The 20,362-nt window shown below is 44.9% G+C and overlaps 2 protein-coding genes across 2 annotated transcripts; one reads left to right on the top strand and one right to left on the bottom strand.

The window, feature by feature from the left end:
- Window positions 1-25: 25 nt before the first annotated feature.
- pld7 (phospholipase D family, member 7) lies at window positions 26-11,884 on the bottom strand (the record flags this gene model as incomplete). Its single annotated transcript, XM_079250206.1, has 12 exons — window positions 26-222; window positions 288-387; window positions 477-642; window positions 724-863; window positions 1,969-2,172; window positions 2,534-2,661; window positions 4,670-4,784; window positions 4,865-5,045; window positions 5,606-5,793; window positions 5,926-6,906; window positions 11,156-11,260; window positions 11,771-11,884. The coding sequence occupies 12 exons, from the start codon at window positions 11,882-11,884 to the stop codon at window positions 26-28; spliced, it is 2,619 nt and encodes an 872-aa protein (XP_079106332.1).
- A 397-nt stretch (window positions 11,885-12,281) lies between these two features.
- gpr137 (G protein-coupled receptor 137) lies at window positions 12,282-19,230 on the top strand. Its single transcript, XM_079250322.1, has 8 exons — window positions 12,282-12,336; window positions 13,903-14,358; window positions 15,175-15,224; window positions 16,615-16,855; window positions 18,420-18,569; window positions 18,665-18,790; window positions 18,892-19,010; window positions 19,093-19,230. Exons 2-8 carry the CDS (start codon window positions 13,978-13,980, stop codon window positions 19,187-19,189), a joined length of 1,164 nt encoding a protein of 387 aa, XP_079106448.1. The 5' UTR covers window positions 12,282-12,336; window positions 13,903-13,977; the 3' UTR covers window positions 19,190-19,230.
- The last annotated feature ends 1,132 nt before the right edge of the window (window positions 19,231-20,362 follow it).

Here is a 20,362-nt window from a genome sequence, read left to right as displayed (position 1 = left end):
AAGAAGCAGGATGCAATGCGCTTTATTAAAGACGGGGACAGACGTCCACGCCGTCGGTGGACAGCCTGCTGGCGTACTCCGAGTCCCAGTCTCTGAGGAAGAGCTCCTCGGCTTGGCTCCGCAGGGTCTGCTGGCCCTCCTCCACCGCCGAGCCCGTCTGGTTCACCACCAAGCCCACGCCGGCGGTGTGGGTGAAGTAGTTCTCCGACCAGTTGGACGTCCCTGCAGACGGAAAGCAGTCAGAAGAAGCAGAACCAGAAGGACTTATTCCTGCTTCTCCAGCTTACCGACGTACACCACCCTGTCCGTCACCATGTACTTGGCGTGGTTGACGCGAGCAAACGGGATCTTCTTCTGCTCGGCTGTTGAAGGCACCGTGAACACTTTCTACGAAGAGACGAGACAAGACTGAAGCTCCTCCCACTCGCCGTCAGAAGGCTGAGCTTTACGGTGGAAAGATAAGAGTAACGTCGTACCACGTCTACGCTGCACTCCAGCGGACGGCGGCGGAGCACCAGCAGAGACTGCAGGAAGACAAACATGGAGGCTGGCGAGTGGTCCCAGCAGCTGACCATCAGTCTGACCTCCACGCCCCTGGTGCACGCCGCGGCACGCAGCCGTGAGTCGATGGCGGGCCAGAACCTGGGAGGGAAGCCGAGACGTTACGTTTACAAGCACAGTGCAGCTGTGAAGATCTGGTGCAGACCTGCGAGCCGACCCCACCTCAGCGGCTTCGTGAACTCGGAGAGCGGTAGGAAGTCCATGACGGAGACGTACACAAACCTCCGGGCGTCATCGATGACAGACAAGATGGTGGAAAGATCGTCAGAGCGGTGGCGGGCTGAGATGTGTGGAGGAGCGCTCTGCAGGAGACACATCAGAGGTGTTTCTACAGCCTACATGTCCCGCTGTCCCTCAGAGACATCAGAGCAACCTGAAGGATTAATGTCGCTTCAGCACGGCGAGGTTTTACCCAACAAGCTGTAAACATTCATCTTTCTGTGTTCGATGTGCAACAGCAGGACAGGTCGTCCTCAGAGACACCAACTTAGCTTAGCATGTAGCATAGCAGCTGTCAGGGCTGGGCGATATGATATATGTCGTCTGGATCAGACAAGATGCGCTTTACGGCACGCTGCGATACATAAACAAACCGGGAGGAAGACGGTAGCAGACGTGTTTCAGAGGATAATTCACTGAAACTGTGTTTTTCAACCTTTTTTGAGCCGAGGTACTTTTCCCCAGTGAAAGAATCACAAGGCACACCACAAACAATCTGCTAAAGCCTAAATTATTCATATAAAATCCATATAGTCTTGAAAAGAAATCAGATAAACAGCAAGAAAAAGGAATTTTATAATCTTTCTCCATGAGCCTGTTGGACGAACACAGAGCTGCTTTCCAGACCAGTTAGGTGAAACTGGATCTTTTCTCATGGCACACCTGATGATCTCCCACAGCACACTGCACTGAAAGATGAGCAGCCAACCCAAACTGATGAGTTTGGTCCTAAAAGAGGGAAATTTCTGCAGTTTGGATATAAAAAGAGCGACGTGGAACCGACAACAGACCAGCTCACATTCCCAACAACGGACTCCGACACAACTAACTCATTTTATCACCTGCAGGAATCAGGATAAAGAATCCAGAATAAAGAACTGAGTCGACCAGCAAAAGCAGCGTAAAGTGGAGGAGAAAGCTCAGAACAAACTCCAGACCAAACGCTGCAGCAGGTATTTACCTGTGGGACGTCATACGGCCAGAGTTCCCCCAGATGGAAGGAGATCGCTGCAGGATATGAGATGTTGGTCGTATCGCCCAGCCCTAGCAGCTACACTGCCCCTGTGTGTGTGTGTGTGTGTGTGAAATTTGAGTATTTAAAAATGCACAGATATGAATGTTTGTGAGTAAACGTGTAAAAAGCCCAAATTCGCTGAGAAAGGAGGGGCGGGGTCACGTTTTACTTACAGCCAGGTAGACCTGAGCAGGGATTCCGTTGAGCTTCAGATGCAGCGGTTTCTCTGAGCTGGACAGGGCAGAGAGCCGGGCGGGCCAGTACGGCGGTAGGGAACCGTTCAACACCCCCCCGATGCTCCAGTACACCCCGAAGATCCGAAGAGCATCCTGAGCCAGGCAGCTGCAGTCCTCCAGGGACAGACCGACCTCCTTCACCTTGGTCAGGTGTTAGAAGAAGAGGACAGATGAAGCAGACAGCTGCAGCGTGTCTCCTGCAGCCGCAGCGGAGACGGATCGTCCATCAGCTGGTGTCCACCTTAATCAGGCTCATTATAAAATCTGTAATGTGGTTTTTATAGAGAACTAATCCAAACAAAGACCTTTTTCTGAGCGACTGTCCGTTACGGTTCGATCCGTCTGGCCTGCAGGAGGAAGCGTTAACCTGAGGTCAGAGGTCACTGAATGATACTGAACAGTAACGTAGAAGGGAAGCGTGTCTGAATCCACTAAAAGCCTGCGTGGAGATGAACAGGACCATACTGGTAAAGCCCTTTTTGGCCACAGGAAGCTGCCGTACCTGACTGAGAGAGCGCCAGTCCATGTTGGCGCTGCCCAGATAGAAGTGCTTCTGGTCCACCACCCACATCTTGGTGTGTATGATGCCTCCAGTCACAGCACTGAGGTCCACCTCTCGGACGTCTGCACCTGTCAGACCGCACGGAGGGTTAAACCACAGACCCTCCGGATACGATGCAGGGACGGGCTGAGACCCGTCCCTGTGTTGCCTTGCTGCAGAAGAGGCGTGTTAGAGTGGGAAACCATGTTCTCCGTGTTCAGTCACCGCGTTACGACGACGTTTACCAAACCCAACACGTTGCAGGTCAGTAGAAGTTAGAATCCCGCCACCCAACCTAAAAGTTTAACTCTTAAACTCGATCGACTTGCTGAAGTCGAAGCTTTTTTCCCCTCGGTGTTTATCTGTAGGAGAAACTCTTAGATCCAGATGTTCCATCTTTATTTCCACCGTTCCTGTAGTGTTCATGTGTTTTCTGCTGAAGGACGGCGGTGGTCCGAGCTACAGAGATGTTTTCCACAACTGGCCGTTTTCCATCAGTATCAGCTCATCTCAGCTTAACTCGGTTTGGAGGGTTTTCCACGCGGCTTTTGGACCCGTTTACCGGTACTGTTTCTGTAACTCCTCAGCCCAGGTTCTAAGTGAGCCGAGTCGGGTTGTGTGTGACGTCGCCAGACTGCATGCTGCTATTGGTCAGGGCCGCGGCCAATCAGAGGTCAGGGAGTGACATCACTGGAAGAGCGACTCCAACTCACAAGTTGTTTACGTTACAACAAGCAATGGTGCAACAAAAGTCCGTGGTCCATGAAAATATCAATCAAGAACTTTCCGACTCGACGTCTGCGGCTAGCAACGGAGTTTCCAGCAGCGTCGAGAGAAGCTGAAAAAGCTCTAAACTGACTATCGGCAGGTCAAGGACCACGATGGTCGGAGTGGATCAAACAGACGAGACTGGAAGTGGTTCCAACAGATGGAGACGATTTATGGTCGGCGACCGGCGAGCCGCAGACCAAGTAGCAGGTTGCCTCTAGGTCCTGTGTTGTTATAGAGCTTGTCGTGCACAACACTGACGTCACAGCAATTTCACACAAACCCCGCCCATTTTAGACCGGGTACTAAACTGTAATGGAAAAGAAACCGGACCAATCTGAGACGAGTTACGTTGAGACAAGCTGGTACTGATGGAAAAGAGGCAGAAGCCTCCCGAGTCCCCGTAGCAGAGGTACGGCAGCCAGCAGGGGGATGAAGCTAAAAGAAGACTTCTTGGTCTAACCGGCTCACCAGGAGACAAAGGTCTGATCAGATCAAACACCCATCAGATGCATTGATTAAATCAAAGATTAGATGTGCCAGAACCTCCTTCTGCTTAATGAAGACAAAACTAAACCAACGGCTTCTGGAGCCAGGAAGAAGTCTTCAAAACCAACAACCAGAAATGTGGGTCTAGTCCTGGACTCGGACCTGAACCTCAGCGGTCACACCGATGCAGATGTAACGTCGCATTTTATCACGTAAAGAACATCTGGAGGATTAAAGGACTGATGACTCAGCAGGATTTCTGCATTTCTCTCCAGCAGACCAGACTACTGTAAGACCTTCCAGGTCTCCCTAAGTCCACCAGACAGCTGCAGTCAGTCCAGAACACTACAGATCCAGTCCTCACTGAGACCAGAAAGTGGATCCTCAGATCTTTAGGCTGGTTTCTGGATCCTGCTGCTGGTTTATAAAACACTGGAAGGTTCAGGACAGAAATGCACTCAAGATCTTCCGGTTTGTTATGAACCAAGCAGATCCCTCATCCGGCCCCTCAGGGTCAGGTCTACATTCTGTTCCCGGTCAGAAGCAAACCTGGAGGCAGTTTAGCTTTTCTGTTGGAGTTCATTCCTCCCACTGGAACTTTTTATCTGCTTTATTTCAGCTTTTTATTCAACGTCTTTTTTATCTTTTAATGAACTTATTGATGCTTCCTGCACTCGGCTGCAATGCTTTTATCTTTTGCATAAAGAACTTTGAACCCATAAACCTGCTGCAGTTTTATTATTTAGTTACTTTGTTCACAAAACACAGAAAAGGTGGAATTATTGCAGGTTTGTGAAATAAAGGAGTAATGAATCTAAGGTAAGGAGCGGACGTTCTCACCTGCTGCAGCCAGTTCTGCTGTGTCCTGGGTCGACGTCTGGGGGGCGTTGACAGCGATCTGGAGTTTCACGCCTTTGGATTCAAGTTTCTTCAGCTGCTCAAACACCTTCCTCCCCTGCAGAGCACACCTGAACAGCTACAGTCACCTGATCGACACGGTTTATGTGTATGACTCATGGTGTTCGCTGCACTGACCTGAGAGTCTGAGGCCTCCGTGGAATCCAAATCGCTACCTTGCAGGGTGAAGTAGAACGCAGCGATGTGGACCGAGCTGTTGGCTCTGTCCAGCAGGTGCAGCCAGCTGTCCGCGATGCTCGACCTGGACAGAGGGGAGGACTTGTAGAGGCCCGCTGGGATGCTTTCCACCAGATGCACGCTGAAACACAAGGAGGGCAAAGTGAATAGCACCGGTTGTAACAGGTGAAAACGGGTGTGATAACAGATGAAAACAGATGTGATAACAAGTGAAAACGGGTGTGATAACTGATGAAAACAGATGTGATAACAGGTGAAATTAGGTGTAATAACAGGTGAAAACAGATGTAATAACAAGTGAAAACAGATGTAATAACAGGTGAAATTAGGTGTAATAACTGATGAAAACAGGTGTAATAACTGATGAAAACAGATGCGATAACTGATGAAATTAGGTGTAATAACAGGTGAAAACAGATGTAATAACAAGTGAAAACAGATGTAATAACAGGTGAAATTAGGTGTAATAACTGATGAAAACAGATGTAATAACTGATGAAAACAGATGTAATAACAGGTGAAATTAGGTGTAATAACTGATGAAAACAGATGTAATAACTGATGAAAACAGATGTAATAACAGGTGAGATTAGGTGTAATAACAGGTGAAAACAGATGTAATAACAGGTGAGATTAGGTGTAATAACAGGTGAAAACAGATGTGATAAGTGTGTTGCCTACCGACAGTCCGTGCTGCAGGGCTCGGACGTGAAGCCGAAGCCCTCCAGCCAGTGCAGCTCCAGCTGAGCTGAGAGCTGAGACACAGACAGAGGAAGCCCGTACTGCCAGACGTGCAGACCGACGCCACCCACAAGCAGCAGGATGGCGGGCAGGAGGCAGCGGAGGGAAAAACTGGAGCATCCTGACCTCTGTGACACAAGAAGGGAGGGATTTTACAACACCGCTGCAGTTAGAGTCCTACTGGGTGTGGAGAAACTCCTCCTTCATATGGATGCAGCAGCATCAGGAAGTTCTCCGATCCGAGCCGGAACGTAACTCACCCGAGTCGACTCGGCTGAGCTCGCTTTCACCCGATCCTCCACGCCGGAGGGGGATTCGTCCATATTTGCCTTTTTTTCTGTAAGATTTGGAAACTCTGGTTGATTAATGAGCGCTTCACGATGCACGTGCTCTGGTTCTTCACCGTCCAGGTCATCCTCACTCTCAGCCTCTGATGAAGACCTGCTGTCCTTCAGTTCAGCCATTTTCATGGGCTCCGTCTCCCACGGGGGCTCCTCGTCCATAATGTCTTCCACTCGGCTAGTCTCTGAGCTGTGGACGGTCTCCGAGCTGTGGACGGTCTCCGAGCTGGGGACGGTCTCCGAGCTGTGGACGGTCTCCGAGCTGTGGACGGTCTCCGAGCTGGGGACGGTCTCCGAGCTGGGGACGGTCTCCGCGGGCTTTTCAGCATCTCCAGAGGAGGCCATCTGTTCCTGTAGCTTCTCGCTGACGGAGCCCTCGCATGGCAGAAAACCGGCATCAGCTTGGGCCTCTGAAGTTCTGCTGGTTTCTGGGTCTAGTCTGAGGGGGGGTCTGGGGCTGGCAGTCATCAGGTGACACAGAACAGACTCGGGGAGACTCCGGCTTTTGGGTGCAGGGATGATGGAGCAGGGTGATGCTGTTGCAGCACTTTGATCTGCGCTGGTGACGACGGACGCAGCTTCCACGCCGACTCTGGGGACACGGACAGACGGCGGGGGGAGTGCAGTCTCTCTGACCTCAGGCGGTCTGACCTTCGACCCCTCCATGCTTCCACTTGCAGCTTTCTCAGCAGGCGGAGCCGCGTGGACAGAGGTTTCCTTTTTGGGAAGAGGCAGCTCCGGGTTCGGAGTGGTGCTGCCGGGCCGTTTCTGGAAAGTAGGGATACGAGAAACCAGTTTCACGCCTTTACGACTCATGTCTTCCTGATCTTCAAGTTCCTTTCTTCCAGCTTTGTCATGAGGCTGAAGACGATCCAGCAGGACGCTACAATGCTTCAGTTCCTGAGGAAGAAAAAACATGTTTAACTTGTAGATCCGGGATTCCGCCGAGCACGTGTACTGCATGTTCCTCCTGAAAAGCATCATGTTAGTAGTTTATACCATTATATATACGATTAACACCAAAACTGGTCCACAGTTTACCTGCCACAGCGCAGCGCCGTAGACACACATATTCAAATGAGCTTTCTGGAGCGATGCACATCAGCCCGGCAGCATTTGTTTACATACATAACAGCTGCGTTACCGTGGCTACGGCATCATTAATTTAGAGTTCAGACGGAAGTCAGATTAAACTACAGTTCGTTCTTATATTTGCACAGAAATGGAAAAAGTTGAGTTTAGAGTAAAAGAAAAAAAGGGAAGAAAAAAAAAAGTTATTTAATAAAATAAAAAATTATTGTTGCTAATAAATGAAACAAAACAAGAAAAACAGAACTCATCAACAAAGTCTCCAACAGAGGTTTCCTTTAACGGATGAGGTCCTACGGAGTTTGTGAAATGAAAACAGAAACACAAAAAAGTTCATTTTTCAGACATAATAATGGAGAAAAAACATTATTAATAAAATAAAAGTTTATAAAAAACAAAAACACAATCAAAACTGAATTAAAGTGTTTTAAGTTTATATCCTAACTAAGTTTAATGTAGGATTAAGTTGGCTTTGTGTTTCCTACCAGTTAAAATGTTTTACTGACAATAGTACAAAGAAAACCAGCAACTTGTTGACACTGAGAAATGCTGTTATATCTTCATAAAAACATACTCTGCTTTCAAGGAATGTGGAAAAAAAACTACACAGGAGACGAGCCAGAAACCTGGAATGGACTGGATGTGATCTCCAGGTTCTTGGCCACCCCGAAGTAAAATAAAAAAATAAAATAAAATGTGAAGGCAAAGCTGTGTAGTGGAAATCACTGGAAGTTAAAATGTACTTTCTTGGAAAAAACGGAAGGATGACTGGTTTTATGCTGCCATTCAGATGCTTTTTTCAGGGATTGCCTTTCCTCTTTCAGCAAGACAATGCTAACCCACATACCACCTGCATTACTATGGTAACGGACTATACATGGCACCAAACTGTAGGGCTGTGACAATATGCTTTTGTCCTGATTCGACAAAAGCACCAGCAGGGTGGCTCATCCTTAGAGATAGGGTGAGGAGCTCGGTCATCCGGGAGGAGAACAGAGTAGAGCCGCTGCTCCTCCGCATCGAGAGGAACCAGTTGAGGTGGCTCGGGCATCTGGTCCGGATGCCTCCTGGACCTCCCTGGTGAGGTGTTCCAGGCACGTCCCTCTGGGAGGAGACCCCGGGGAAGACCCAGGACACGCTGGAGGGATTATGTCTCTTGGCTGGCCTGGGAACGCCTCGGGATCCCCCCCGCAGAGTTGGCAAATGTGGCTGGGGAGAGGGAAGTCTGGGTTTCCCAGCTTAGGTTGCTGCCCCCATGACCCGACCCCGGATAAGCAGAAGAAGATGGATGGATGGATGATTCGATTCCGTTTTTTTTTGGGTGCCGATTTGATTTAGCAATTTTCACAATTCTTCGATATTGCTGATTTTTTAAGAAAAAACTTTTATTTTGCTAACAATTTTTCTTGATTTCCATTAGTAAATTGATTTTCCATTGGTCTGTACTTGGACCAATACTCTTCACACTATATATGCTCCCTTTAGGCAAAATTATTAGACAGCATGGAATAAACTTTCATTGTTATGCAGATGATACTCAACTATACTTATCCTTTAAACCAGATGAAACAAATCAGCCCAATAGGCTACAAAATTGTCTCATAGACATAAAGACTTGGATGTCTAGAAATTTTCTCCTCTTAAACTCAGATAAGACTGAAGTCATTCTCGTTGGATCTGAAAAACTCAGAGCTAAATTTTCCGGTTTTGTAATGAACCTGGATGGCATTACTTTAGCTTCCAGTGCTACAGTGAGAAACCTTGGAGTAATATTTGACCCTGACCTGTCCTTTGGCCCACATATTAAGCAGGTTACTAAAACAGCCTTCTTTCATTTACGTAATATAGCCAAAATTAGGGACATTCTGTCTCGGAGTGATGCAGAAAAACTGGTTCACGCTTTTGTTACTTCGAGACTAGATTACTGTAACTCTCTATTACTGGGCTGTCCTAAATATGCCCTGAAAAGCCTTCAGCTGATCCAGAATTCTGCAGCCAGAGTCCTGACCAGAACCAGCAGGAGAGATCATATTTCTCCAGTTTTAGCCTCTCTTCATTGGCTGCCTGTTGAATCTAGAATAGAATTTAAAATCCTTCTCCTTACATATAAAGCCCTCCACAACCAGGCACCACTATATATCAAAGACCTCATTGTTCCTTATATACCAAGCAGAGTACTTCGTTCGCAGACTGCAGGCTTACTTGTGGTTCCTAGAGTCTCAAAGAGCCGAGCAGGAGGCAGAGCCTTTGGTTATCAGGCCCCTCTCTTATGGAATAAGCTCCCAGTTAGTGTTAGGGAAGCAGACACCCTCCCCACCTTTAAGACTAGGCTGAAGACTTATCTTTTTGATAAGTCCTATAGCTAGGGATGGTTAGCATCCCTTAGTTATGCTGCTATAGGTTTAGACTGCTGAGGGACATTTCCTGATACACTGAGCTTCTTTCTTTTTCTCTTTATCTCTTTCTTTTACCCCCCCCCCCCCCATAACAGTGTTGCATCATTAACATGTATGTCTCCTGTCTCAGCAGGTCTCCCTGGCCGGGAGTAGCAGTTCCTGTTGTCTGTTGTCTTTCTGTCCTCTTCCCCCCACACAGCAGAGGCAGATGGCTGCCTGTCCTGAGCCGGGTTCTGCCGGAGGTTTCCTTCCTGTTAAAAGGGAGTTTTTTCCTTCCCACTGTTGCCAGTGTGCTTGCTCAGGATGGGAGATTGAGTTGGACTCAACTCAATCTGTTGGTTTCCTTATATAGGCTGTTATGAATTGGCCTTCATTATGTTTTCCCCTCTGTCTGTAAAGCGTCTTGAGATGGCATTGCCGTGATTTGACGCTATATAAATAAAGTTGAATTGAATTGAATTGAATTGAATAGTAAAAAAGAAGAACACAGTAGCCAGATCATCATTCTGCTGCTATAATGCCCAAGAAGAAACGTAAAAAGATCAATGGAAACAATAAAAAAATGACAAATATATTATTTATATTTGTTTAAAAATTGTGAAGCAAAAAAAAATCCAGATTTTTGACTTGATTTTCACAACCCTACCAAACTGCCTGTAGACTAGGGGTAGGAAAATCAAATGGAAAAATAAAAAATCTGGATTCTTTTTGCTTCACAATTTTAAAATAGATTTTTTTCATTAAAATGGTTTGTTTTCAAATAAATGAAAACAATCCATTATATAATTTTCGTCATTTTTATTATTTTTATTGATCCTTTAACTTGTCTTCTTGGGCATTATAGCAGAATGATGATCTGGCTACTGTGTTGTTTTTTCCAGATTTAAATCAAGAAAAATAACGAGTAAAAAAAAGTTTTATACATTTATTTTCTTTTTAATCTACAAAAATCAGCAATATTGAAGAATTGTGAGAATCGCAATTTAAATAGAATCATCACCAAAAAATCGGAATTGAATCAGGACGAAAGCATATCGTCACAGCCCTACTGTAGACAGATCTGTAACTCTTTTTAAAACACAAGCAGCATCAACAAGTAAGGAACTGAACTGTAGAGCATAAGATTTGGCTTTACTCTATTTTTATTACTATCAAAAGAAAGAAGGGCCAACACTTAAACATTTTAATTTACATTATTATAATTATTATTAACTTCCATATGCTTTTAGTACTATATGATTTATTTTCATTCTCTACATAAGCATTTGTATTTAGGATTTTTCCTTCATGATGTGGTGTTGATATAAACATTCATTCATTATCTGATCCACTTAGTCTGATTAAGGGGAGCTAGAGCCTATCCCAGCAGTATACAGAGGCAGGGTACACCTGGACAGGTTGCCAGCCCGTTGCAGAGCTTGACACAAACAAAAATTTAAAATATAAAAGGCCGAAAGTGTTGAATTAAACTATGTTGTTAAATCTACAGTACAAACTGGAATTAGCAATGACTGTATGCATGTTTTACACCCTGTAAAGATGACAAAGCTGTATATTTCCTGCATTATTTCTCTCGCCAAAGGGTAAAACTGTGCCAGACTCCAGGCCTTGCATGCAGCTCTGCAGAGCACAGTGTGCATCTGTTGTTTGGGACTATAGCTCACCGTTAGATCTGCCTCCTCAGCAGCTTCTTCCTCCTGCAGCTCAGTCTGATCTCTCTCCATCACTCTGCTTGGGACAGGCTCAGAGGATTCTGTCTCATCGGCCTCCTGACAGGACCACATGGTTAGAAAAACCACTTAACAAGGACAAGGACTGCAGCAACGTTGTAAAAGCGTGCTACAACATGTTGTACTTAACACACAGCAGGCGATTGGATCTGACTAAACAATGTATATAAACAAATTAACTTTTCAAACAAACTTATCAGCTCATTAACTGTCTGTAAAAGAAAAATAAACTTACTATAGTGCAGTATTTTATAAGTTACTGTCAAATACCTCAGCGTTTCCTTTACGTTAGCTCGAAACAAATAATCTAAGCTAAGTGCTAAAATTGCTGAATCATGAAGTACATTTAAAACCAGTTAAGGCGTTGCTTTTAAAACCAGTACGCTTGCTGGTTAATCCTTGATGGAAATAACCGCAAACGTCGCGGCGGTTGACGTCAGCAGGCGAGCTACGTGGCCGCATGCGAAGTTCCTGCCGCGTGCGAAGTTCCTGCCGCGTGCGAAGTTCTTCGCAGCATCGGAGGAAGAGGAGGCGGAAAAGCGTACCCACCTCGAGCGCGACTCTCCCCTGAAGGCGGGTCGCTCTTCTCGGTGTTGCCTGTAACTCAACCTCACTCTCCGGAGCGGAGCGGATGGAGCGTCTGGGCCGCAGTACCATCGGCATCCCGGAGCGCTTTAAAGGAAAACGACAGCACCTTGGTGCCACGCGGCTAACGGACGCAACGGAACGTAACGTAAACGGCAGTCGCGTTTGTCTGCAACTTCGGCGAGAGCCAACTTTTTACAGGTTAATGCAGATCTGTGGGGAATAAATCCGCCATTTAGCTTCCTTTATTTTAGATTCATAGACTGGATATCCGAATCTGATTTGAACGCGTCTTGTTTGAATAGAAGTAAACAACAACTTGAAGCAACCGCGATTTCCTGTCGTCTTTGATTGGCTGCTGGGATCAGCACGTTGACTCCGCCCATCAGACGTTACGCACCACGATTTCCTGTCGTCTCTGATTGGCTGTTGGGATCAACACGTTGACTCCGCCCATCTGACGTTACGCAGTTCATGTACACGGAAACGACAGATTACCGTCGCATCCTGGAGCTTCATCTAAATATAAGGTTTGTTTTGGTCTTAAATCAATACAGTAGGTTATGCTGATATATTTTATGACAAAGCAAAACACAAATACAATTCGCCAGCATTAGTGAGTAAAGCTCGCGTTGGTAGTCAGTGTTAGCTTCAGTTAGCTGTTGAGCAGATTGAACTGAGCAACCGGTTGTTTATGTTCCAAAGACCAAAGTAAAACAAGCAGGCCTGCTCCTAAAGGTTTCAAAGGTTACAGAGGCAGGAAAACACTTTCAAAATTTAATGAATTTATAAACAGATAAGATATTTCCAAGCCATTACATGATAAAGGGTATTTTCCGACACTAGAAGACACTGTTGAGTAACTGGAATATTTTTATATCCAGGTGTGTGATTGTTTATAATAATCAATAATGAAACATAATTTATTTCGCCATTTAATACTGTTACTAAATATATATATATATATATATATATATATATATATATATATATATATATATATATATATATATATATATACACACACACACACATACAATAATATATATAGTATATATACATATATATGTATATGTGTGTGTGCGTATTTATATATTTCAAAGTAATCGTTGCTATTTGGTAAAGAATTGTAAAGCATTTTTTAAAAATGGATTTTGTCCAAAAAATCCTGCTTTTGATGCTTTTGTTTGACTTTTCTTCAGCAGTCTGTCCTCAGAAGAGGTATGTCTGGATAAACTGCTGTTTTATGATGTTTCCTCACAATAATATATTTTCTAACATTGTAGACAAGAGGACTATTAAGTTACACTGCTAAAAATTTTTTTATAACAGATAAGTTTTAACATAACAAAACCCAAATTAGATTTGTTTTCATTCTTTAAATTTGCTCTCTTGTTCTGGGATCTGTTTGCGTATTAAATAAGACATCTGTGATTCATATTATTCTCCTCTCTCCTCCTTAACTGAGGTATCTGTTAACACATTTGGCTCTGAACAGTTTCTGAGTGACAGATAGCAGGACAGAGTGGAGACAAAGAGGTAAACCAGATCCGATGTGATCATCTAATACAAAATTATCTGACTTAAAATGATCCTGCACTGCCTTTAATCACTGCTGCAAAAACTTGCTTTGAATCTTCAGAATTATTAGCTGTTTAACTTTGCATATTCGTCACGTTTGTTGGTTTTATAACGTTAAATTCTCAGTAGGAAATGTAAACCAACTGGACAGATGAATATTAACACCACGAAGGCAGTTGATGACATGATGTTGTGTAAAATGTATCATCAGTATTTTTAACATAAAAATTAGCCTAAAATATCTAGGATCACAACATGACAGAGTTTAGAAAAAGGATCTGAAGTCAGTTTATTCCAACATATGTATGTGTGTTTTTAAATGATATATTTTATAATCTGATCTACAGTCCTCTGGAGCGACTTGTGTTTGCTGTCAGGACCGTGTCGGTGTGACACGTTGTTTTTATCACATTGATGATCAGTTCATCCAGAAAATGCTGCAGATTTAGCTCAGCTTTTCTCTCTGTGTTGCCACGTTTCCCAGTCTTAGATCTTCATCCCGTCACTGTTCTCAGGTCTTCCACGTGAAGCCTTCAGCCAGAGAAGATTCTCTGTGATGAAGGCAGGTCACTGATCCTGCCAGCGCTCCAATGGAGGCGCCATTTGCAGCTGCTCCTCCTTCCAGTTCCTCCACCCTGCCACCACCGGCGCCCCTGCACCCGGCAGTCGCCCCGTCCGTCCAGCTTGGCTTCACCATCCTCTACACCACTTTGTACGCGGGCCTCTTCCTGGTGGTGTATGTGCAGCTGTGGCTGCTCTTCCTCTACAGACATAAGAGATGGAGCTACCAGAGCGCCTTCCTGTTCCTCTGCCTGCTGTGGGCCGCCCTTCGCACTACGCTGTTCTCCTTTTACTTCCATAACTCCCTGGAAGCCAACCACCTCCCTGTGGCGGCCTTCTGGCTGCTCTACTGTTTCCCTGTGTGTCTGCAGTTCTTCACTCTCAGCCTGATAAATCTGTATTTCACTCAGGTAAGGCTGCAGGGAAGCTGAATACAGAAATACAAACCAGGAAACTTTTTAGCTCATTATAATCACAGTCACTGTTCAGTCGTTCTTTTTCCAGGAGGACAAACTCAGCTGTCAGATTCTGAGGCTAAAATGATGTAAAATAAATGTATGAACAGATAAAGCAGCATAAAGAGCAACTGAAGTTATAACTAAACACACACTGTTTCCATGTTTCCACACGTCTTCCTGCTACTATCTGCCTGCTATCCTCTCTAAAGCACCTCCACCTCAGCTGCATCCCAAACGTCTTCTTGGCTTTATTCCAGCCATAGAGGATCATTATTTTCCTGCTTTTCTCATCTCTTGTTGATCTTTGGCTGCTCCTGATTGGACGTTACCGTCAATTTAAGCTCTCTGATTGGTGGAAAGTCTGACAGGAAGTGTCTTCATCATCATGTCCAGGTGAAAATAGAGGTCTCTTAGCAACATGGTAGTGATGGTGATGAAGATGGAAGATGAAAATAATGGTGGATTTACCATCTAGAGTCTCTGAATAAACACTACATGTTGTGTCTGGATTGTAAACCTCCTGGACGGATAGAAACGCTGGAAAACCTCCATAGATCAGCTGGAGGGTCACATGACCATCACAGTTTAGCCCCCAGAGTTTCACGTTTCTGTGAAATTGTTGATTGTAAGGGAAAGCCTTCAGGAGAGTCTGCAGCTAGCAGAGTTTTAACAGTTTAACGGATAAAACGGAGATTTCAGAGAAGACCGAAAAGTGTTTGATTTGCCTGCAGTTTTATTTCCTGTCTTTATGCTTGTATCGTACTCCAGGTGTTACTCAAAGTGACAGAGACCTTCAACTCACCAGCGAGCAGAAGACTGTAAGTTTCACTCAGCCACTAAAACCAGTTGTATTTAACCGGCAAGTATCATGTCCAGGCAGCCTGGAAACCAGATGGTGTAGAGGGAAACTTACTTTTCCTGAGAACATGTCCCTGTATTTATCATGGTGGCACCACCCTTTATAATGCACATCGTCCAACAGCAGTTTTAAACTGAGTATAAACTATAGACTGTATATGAAACACGGACGGAGCCTCCGGAGGTTAAAAGTGAAGCCTACGCAGAAGTGCATAAAACTGCAGTTCCCCCTTCATCCACTAGGGGCGGCAAAACAGCAAATCCCCATAGACTCCCATGTTAAAAAGACCAACTTCACAGCAGGAATAAACATGTTTACAGCAGAAATAAACATGTTTACAGCAGTAATAAACATGTTTACATCCTGGTACAAAAATCCATTTTAGGTTTAATAGGTCAGGTTTACCTTCATGACAACTGTGGGGGGAGTGAATTTTTTTCTAACTCGCCCTTTTAAAAGTAATTTAATCTCGAAGTTCGGCATATTTAGGGGCGTGTCCTTTTGATTGACAGGTACCCGATCTCCCGCTTCAAGTCAGAAGAACGTAGAACAACCGTGGTTTTTAGCCGGTTAACAACGTGACTTAGCTTTAGCCCACTCACCTCCGTTAGCTGGTTAGCTCCTGTTATCTCCGGGTTAGCTCGGTTAGCTCTTAGCTACAGAAAGCTCGGAGTTCACTTGATGTCAATCATCCACCATGACGCTCACAGCCCCCCTCTCAGCTCCACCTCTTTGCCCATATTTGTATTTTCTGGGCGAGACGACATGCATGCCCCTGCCAAGATGGTGATGGTTGGAACCGCCCACCGAGGTTCAACTCAGCTCTTCAGAAACCTACGGGTGACGTCACGGAGGCTCCGCCCATCTTTTATTATACAGTCTGTGGTACAAACTGGTGTTTCCTCAAACCCCTAAAGTCGTTCCACATTTTGTCCTGCACATGTAGAAGAACTTATCGATCAGTCTCTGATGGAGTTCAGTGCAAAGTGGAGAGTCAAAACCTGCTTTCTGTTTTAATAGCCTCAGCCTCTTTTATACCAAATACTGACACCCTCACCAGTAATCTTCTGATCGTGAAAATCCTTTTTCTCTTGTAGCTTTGTTTTAGCGTTGCTGGAATCAGAGTTTAAATGTGTTTATATTATCTAGATGCGGCATAAATGAAGAAGAAAACACTGGTAAAATTAGAAGTTTTGATCTCATTTTTGTTAAATAAAGATTCAAACTCTTTTAGAAAGCTTTGCATCTCTTCTGGAAGGATGTTTGTGGGCTGATGCTGCATGGGTTTCTTTTGCATCTGATCCCCACAAACTACTGTGTGTGTGTGTGTGTGTGTGTATGTTCCTCAGATGGGCAGCAAGGTGTGTTTACGGCACGCTGAGCATCATCTTCCTCAGCGTCAACGTGGTGTGTGCATCTCTGGGAGACCGCGGCAGCAGCTCTGAGTCGGGGGAGAGGACCTGGAATCTGGTCCTGGTTCGGGTTATAGTTAATGACTTGCTCTTCATCGTGGCCGCCGTGCTGCTGGCCGCCGTGCTGCTGCTCCTGACCAGACACTCGCACTCCGCCACCCCCTACCTGATCAACAAGGTGCGCCAAACACTGGTTCCATTCTGTTCTACAGTCACGTAGCAGACGCTTTTATCCAAAGCAACTTACATATGAGAGAGAGAACCAACAGTAGAGGGAAGGTGCTGGAGTCCAGCTGGACGCAGATGCTGATATGGAGGGCTGCTGGCTCTTTTTTCCCACCTCACAATATTCCCTGTTAAAATGCAAAGAATGAAAACCACGATAGCAGTACGGTAAAAAACTGTTACCATAGCGATACAGTGAAAAAACACAGAAACTAGAAAAGCACTCGGAGAGGTCAAACCTCCGCCAAGGCCTTTAGAAAGTTCCTGGATCCAAACGGGGATCCGAATCACCACCTTTTCATGTTTCCAACAACTCCTGAACATTTAATTAAAATCTGTCCAGAACTTTCTGAGTTTACTGGAACATAAACAAGGTAAACCAGGGTAAAACACAACCTCCTTAGTGGACGTAATAAACATTTGTCATTATGTAACCTGGAGCAACAGGTGTGTAACGTCGGCTGTGGCTGTGCAGGTGCAAGCAGATGACATCACTCTGATGTCATCTGCTTTAGCCAAAAATTCATTACAGCTGGATTGTGTTGCATTTTGGGAACTGTGGGATTTATGGCCGCAAATCACGAGTTTCTGCTGCGCAGGAGACGAAGGGACAACCGTACTTTTACTCAGCAGCAGCAATGCCAACATGTAGCATGACAAGATGCTGATGGTGGGAATCTCAGCATAAAACAGTTCAAACCTCAAGCAGTTATATGGAGCAAAAACATAAAGACATCCTACGTTCCCGTTGGAGCTTCGTCTGGTCGTCTTGTCCATTCTGGTGGGAAGAGACACAGCTGATGTGTTCCGCTGTGGCTGCATCAGTTGAATCATGAAGATTCTGCTTGTTTAGGGTTTACTTCTCTCTCTAACATTATGGATCTTTCTAAGGTGTGCTTTATTCTTTGGGCTGTGATTGGTTGATTGAGGTGTCAATCATGGACATCGACCAATAGGCTGCTGCGATCAATCATTTTCCCCAGCAGTGAAATATAATTATATTTCTAGTCTGGCACATCTGGGGCCAGGTGAATCTTCATGGACATACTTCAGTTGAAACATCTGTGAACCTGCTCAGGTTCAGCTTTAGCTTCTGCCTTCGCACCATTACTCATCCCGTATTGCTTCGCTCGTTACCTGGATGAGTCGCGCTGCTATCTCATCATTCAGAAGTTGTTTTTGACTCTAAATAGCTTTGTTTTGTCTGTTGGCAGGGATAAATAAAATAAATGTTCCAGTGTTCCAGGTGACTTTCCTCTGACGCAGTAACACACACCTCGTTTCTGACATGTCTGTAGTAATCTGGCACGTTTCCGCTTCCTGTAGAGACGCAGGTTACACACACACCCCTCGTCGTTGGGAAGGTACACTTCTGTTGGTTTGTCATTTCAGACGAGAGACAAGAACGTAGACCTGATGAAGGTTAAATGAGAACTCGAGTTCTGCCATTTTGTTAATTAATGCAGATGAATTAATCGTGTCAGCGGTTGTGTGACGGATCTGTTTTACCCGTTCAGGGCACCACGGTGTGTCGCACGGCGGCGCTGGGAGCTGCAGTCATCTTCCTGTTTGCCAGCCGAGCCTGCTACAACCTGACGGCCCTCTTTCTGTCCCAGAACCATCGGGTGGAGTCCTTCAACTACGACTGGTACAACGTCTCCGACCAGGTGACCGTCTAGTCGGCGGGTTCAGCTTGTTTCTTCAGGTCCTGCAGGTCGCTGCTGATGGGACTGATAATCTCGCCTGTTCTGCATGTTTTCAGGCTGACCTGCGGAGCGAACTCGGCGACAGAGGTTACCTGGCCTTCGGCGCCATCCTGTTTATATGGGAGCTGCTCCCCACCAGCCTCCTCATCGTCATCTTTAGAGTTCGCCGGCCCACTCAGGAGGTGATCAGTCCGCCTGACAGGCATCAGACCGGACCAAACCTGTGAGACACAAGTCTTTCCGTCTGGCATTTCATTTGTTGATTTTTTTCCATTTCTCACAGACTAGCACCATGGCCATCAACAACCGGGTTCTGCCTCGTCCGTATTTCTTTGATGACCCTCAAGAAAGTGATGATGAGATACCAGCGCCATGGGATCGCGGGACACCTTCAACCCCAAGGTACCACCACGTCAGACACATTGGATTCACAGAGAGCTGAAAAAGCTGTGGATTTGTTTAAATGATGGTCTTTCGTTCCCAGCTGGTATGGATCAGAGACGGCTCCTCTCCTGTTCGCCAACAATCCTCCAGACCAGAGCAACCAGCACCACTCCTTCTACTCCACCCCTCAAAACTGACAGGACCACAGAAAGCTAGCAGCCAGCAGAAGCTCCCGCTGTGGGCAGATTTGCACTGAAAAGCTCAGGGAAACTGTGAACATGCACCTTGTAGTGAGCAGAGAAACTATTTTTACTAAGTGTTTCTGCATTTAAAGGGATCAAAATCTGCAGGAAAAAGTCCTACCAGAACTGAGAAGGGAGACATTAAACTCCTTCTGTGGTTTAGCAGGTAGCTAGCTTGTTTCTTTGAGAATATGCAAAGTAAGCCAACTTTAACTGTTTCCAGATGTGGATCTTTTGGCTTCATCTACATTCCTTTTATATTACATTATGTAATAAACTTACAGGATGGCACTGATGCTACGAATGTGCAATGTTTTGCACATCAGAGTCCAGTTATACACTTTTCCAGAAGAATTTAAAAGGACTAAAATACAAATGAAATGATTTATTTTTTCATGTCTGGTAAAATACAGTTTGTTTTTATGACAGCAGGTTCTTCCGCTTCCTTACCTCAGTCCTAAACATTGCTGCAGGGTTAGTTTTCTTTAGGGCCAGTATTTGCTTTCCTGTGTTTGTCTAAAATGCTCCAAGCTGATTTACAATCTTATTACCCTCTTGTATGATTCTGTATTTATCATTTAATGTAAGTTAAAATTATTTATGACTATGTCTTAATCTTTTAACTGCAGCTAAAAATAAGTCCTCACAACTTTTTTAGTGACTTCTGGATCAAAACAAAACAAAACAAAAAAAAAAAACTTTGCCATTTACCTCGGTGTTGTGAAAAATCACATGACAGTTGCTATGTAAACGACTTAGCAATAAACTTTGACAAAAACCTGTTTGTCTTGTTGCAAAGCAGGAAGTTTGTTTTTCGGTCAATTGTGGAAAGACTGTTATCCACTGTTGTTGGTTTCATTTATTCAGTCTATTCATAAAATTTTATTATCCTCATTTTACTTGATTACTAATTAAATGGAAATTATTTGATTAGCCTAATAAAAATAAAAAAAAAAGTCTGCCTCCAGATGAGCTGCTTAAATTAAACGGGTGTTGTGTCGAAAAATTCACCCCCTCCGAAATACCACATCAAAAATGCACCATTTTTTCCCCGCCATGAAAAAGTGTATTAATTATGTCTGAGCTTGAAGGCATTAAAAGATAATGATTTACTTGTGGTTGTAAAGT

The sequence above is a fragment of the Telmatherina bonti genome (assembly GCF_933228915.1).
Source record: "Telmatherina bonti genome assembly, chromosome: 12".
Lineage (NCBI taxonomy): Eukaryota > Metazoa > Chordata > Actinopteri > Atheriniformes > Telmatherinidae > Telmatherina > Telmatherina bonti.
This window is presented reverse-complemented; position numbering and strand designations above follow the sequence as displayed.

Bases quoted from the DNA above. Each gene is read 5' to 3' on its own strand.
- gpr137 (XM_079250322.1), top strand. From the start codon at position 13,978: ATGGAGGCGCCATTTGCAGCTGCTCCTCCTTCCAGTTCCTCCACCCTG. The intron at 16,856-18,419 runs GTGCGCCAAACA...TTACCCGTTCAG, and splicing joins CCCCCTACCTGATCAACAAG to GGCACCACGGTGTGTCGCAC. The intron at 19,011-19,092 runs GTACCACCACGT...TTTCGTTCCCAG, and splicing joins GGGACACCTTCAACCCCAAG to CTGGTATGGATCAGAGACGG.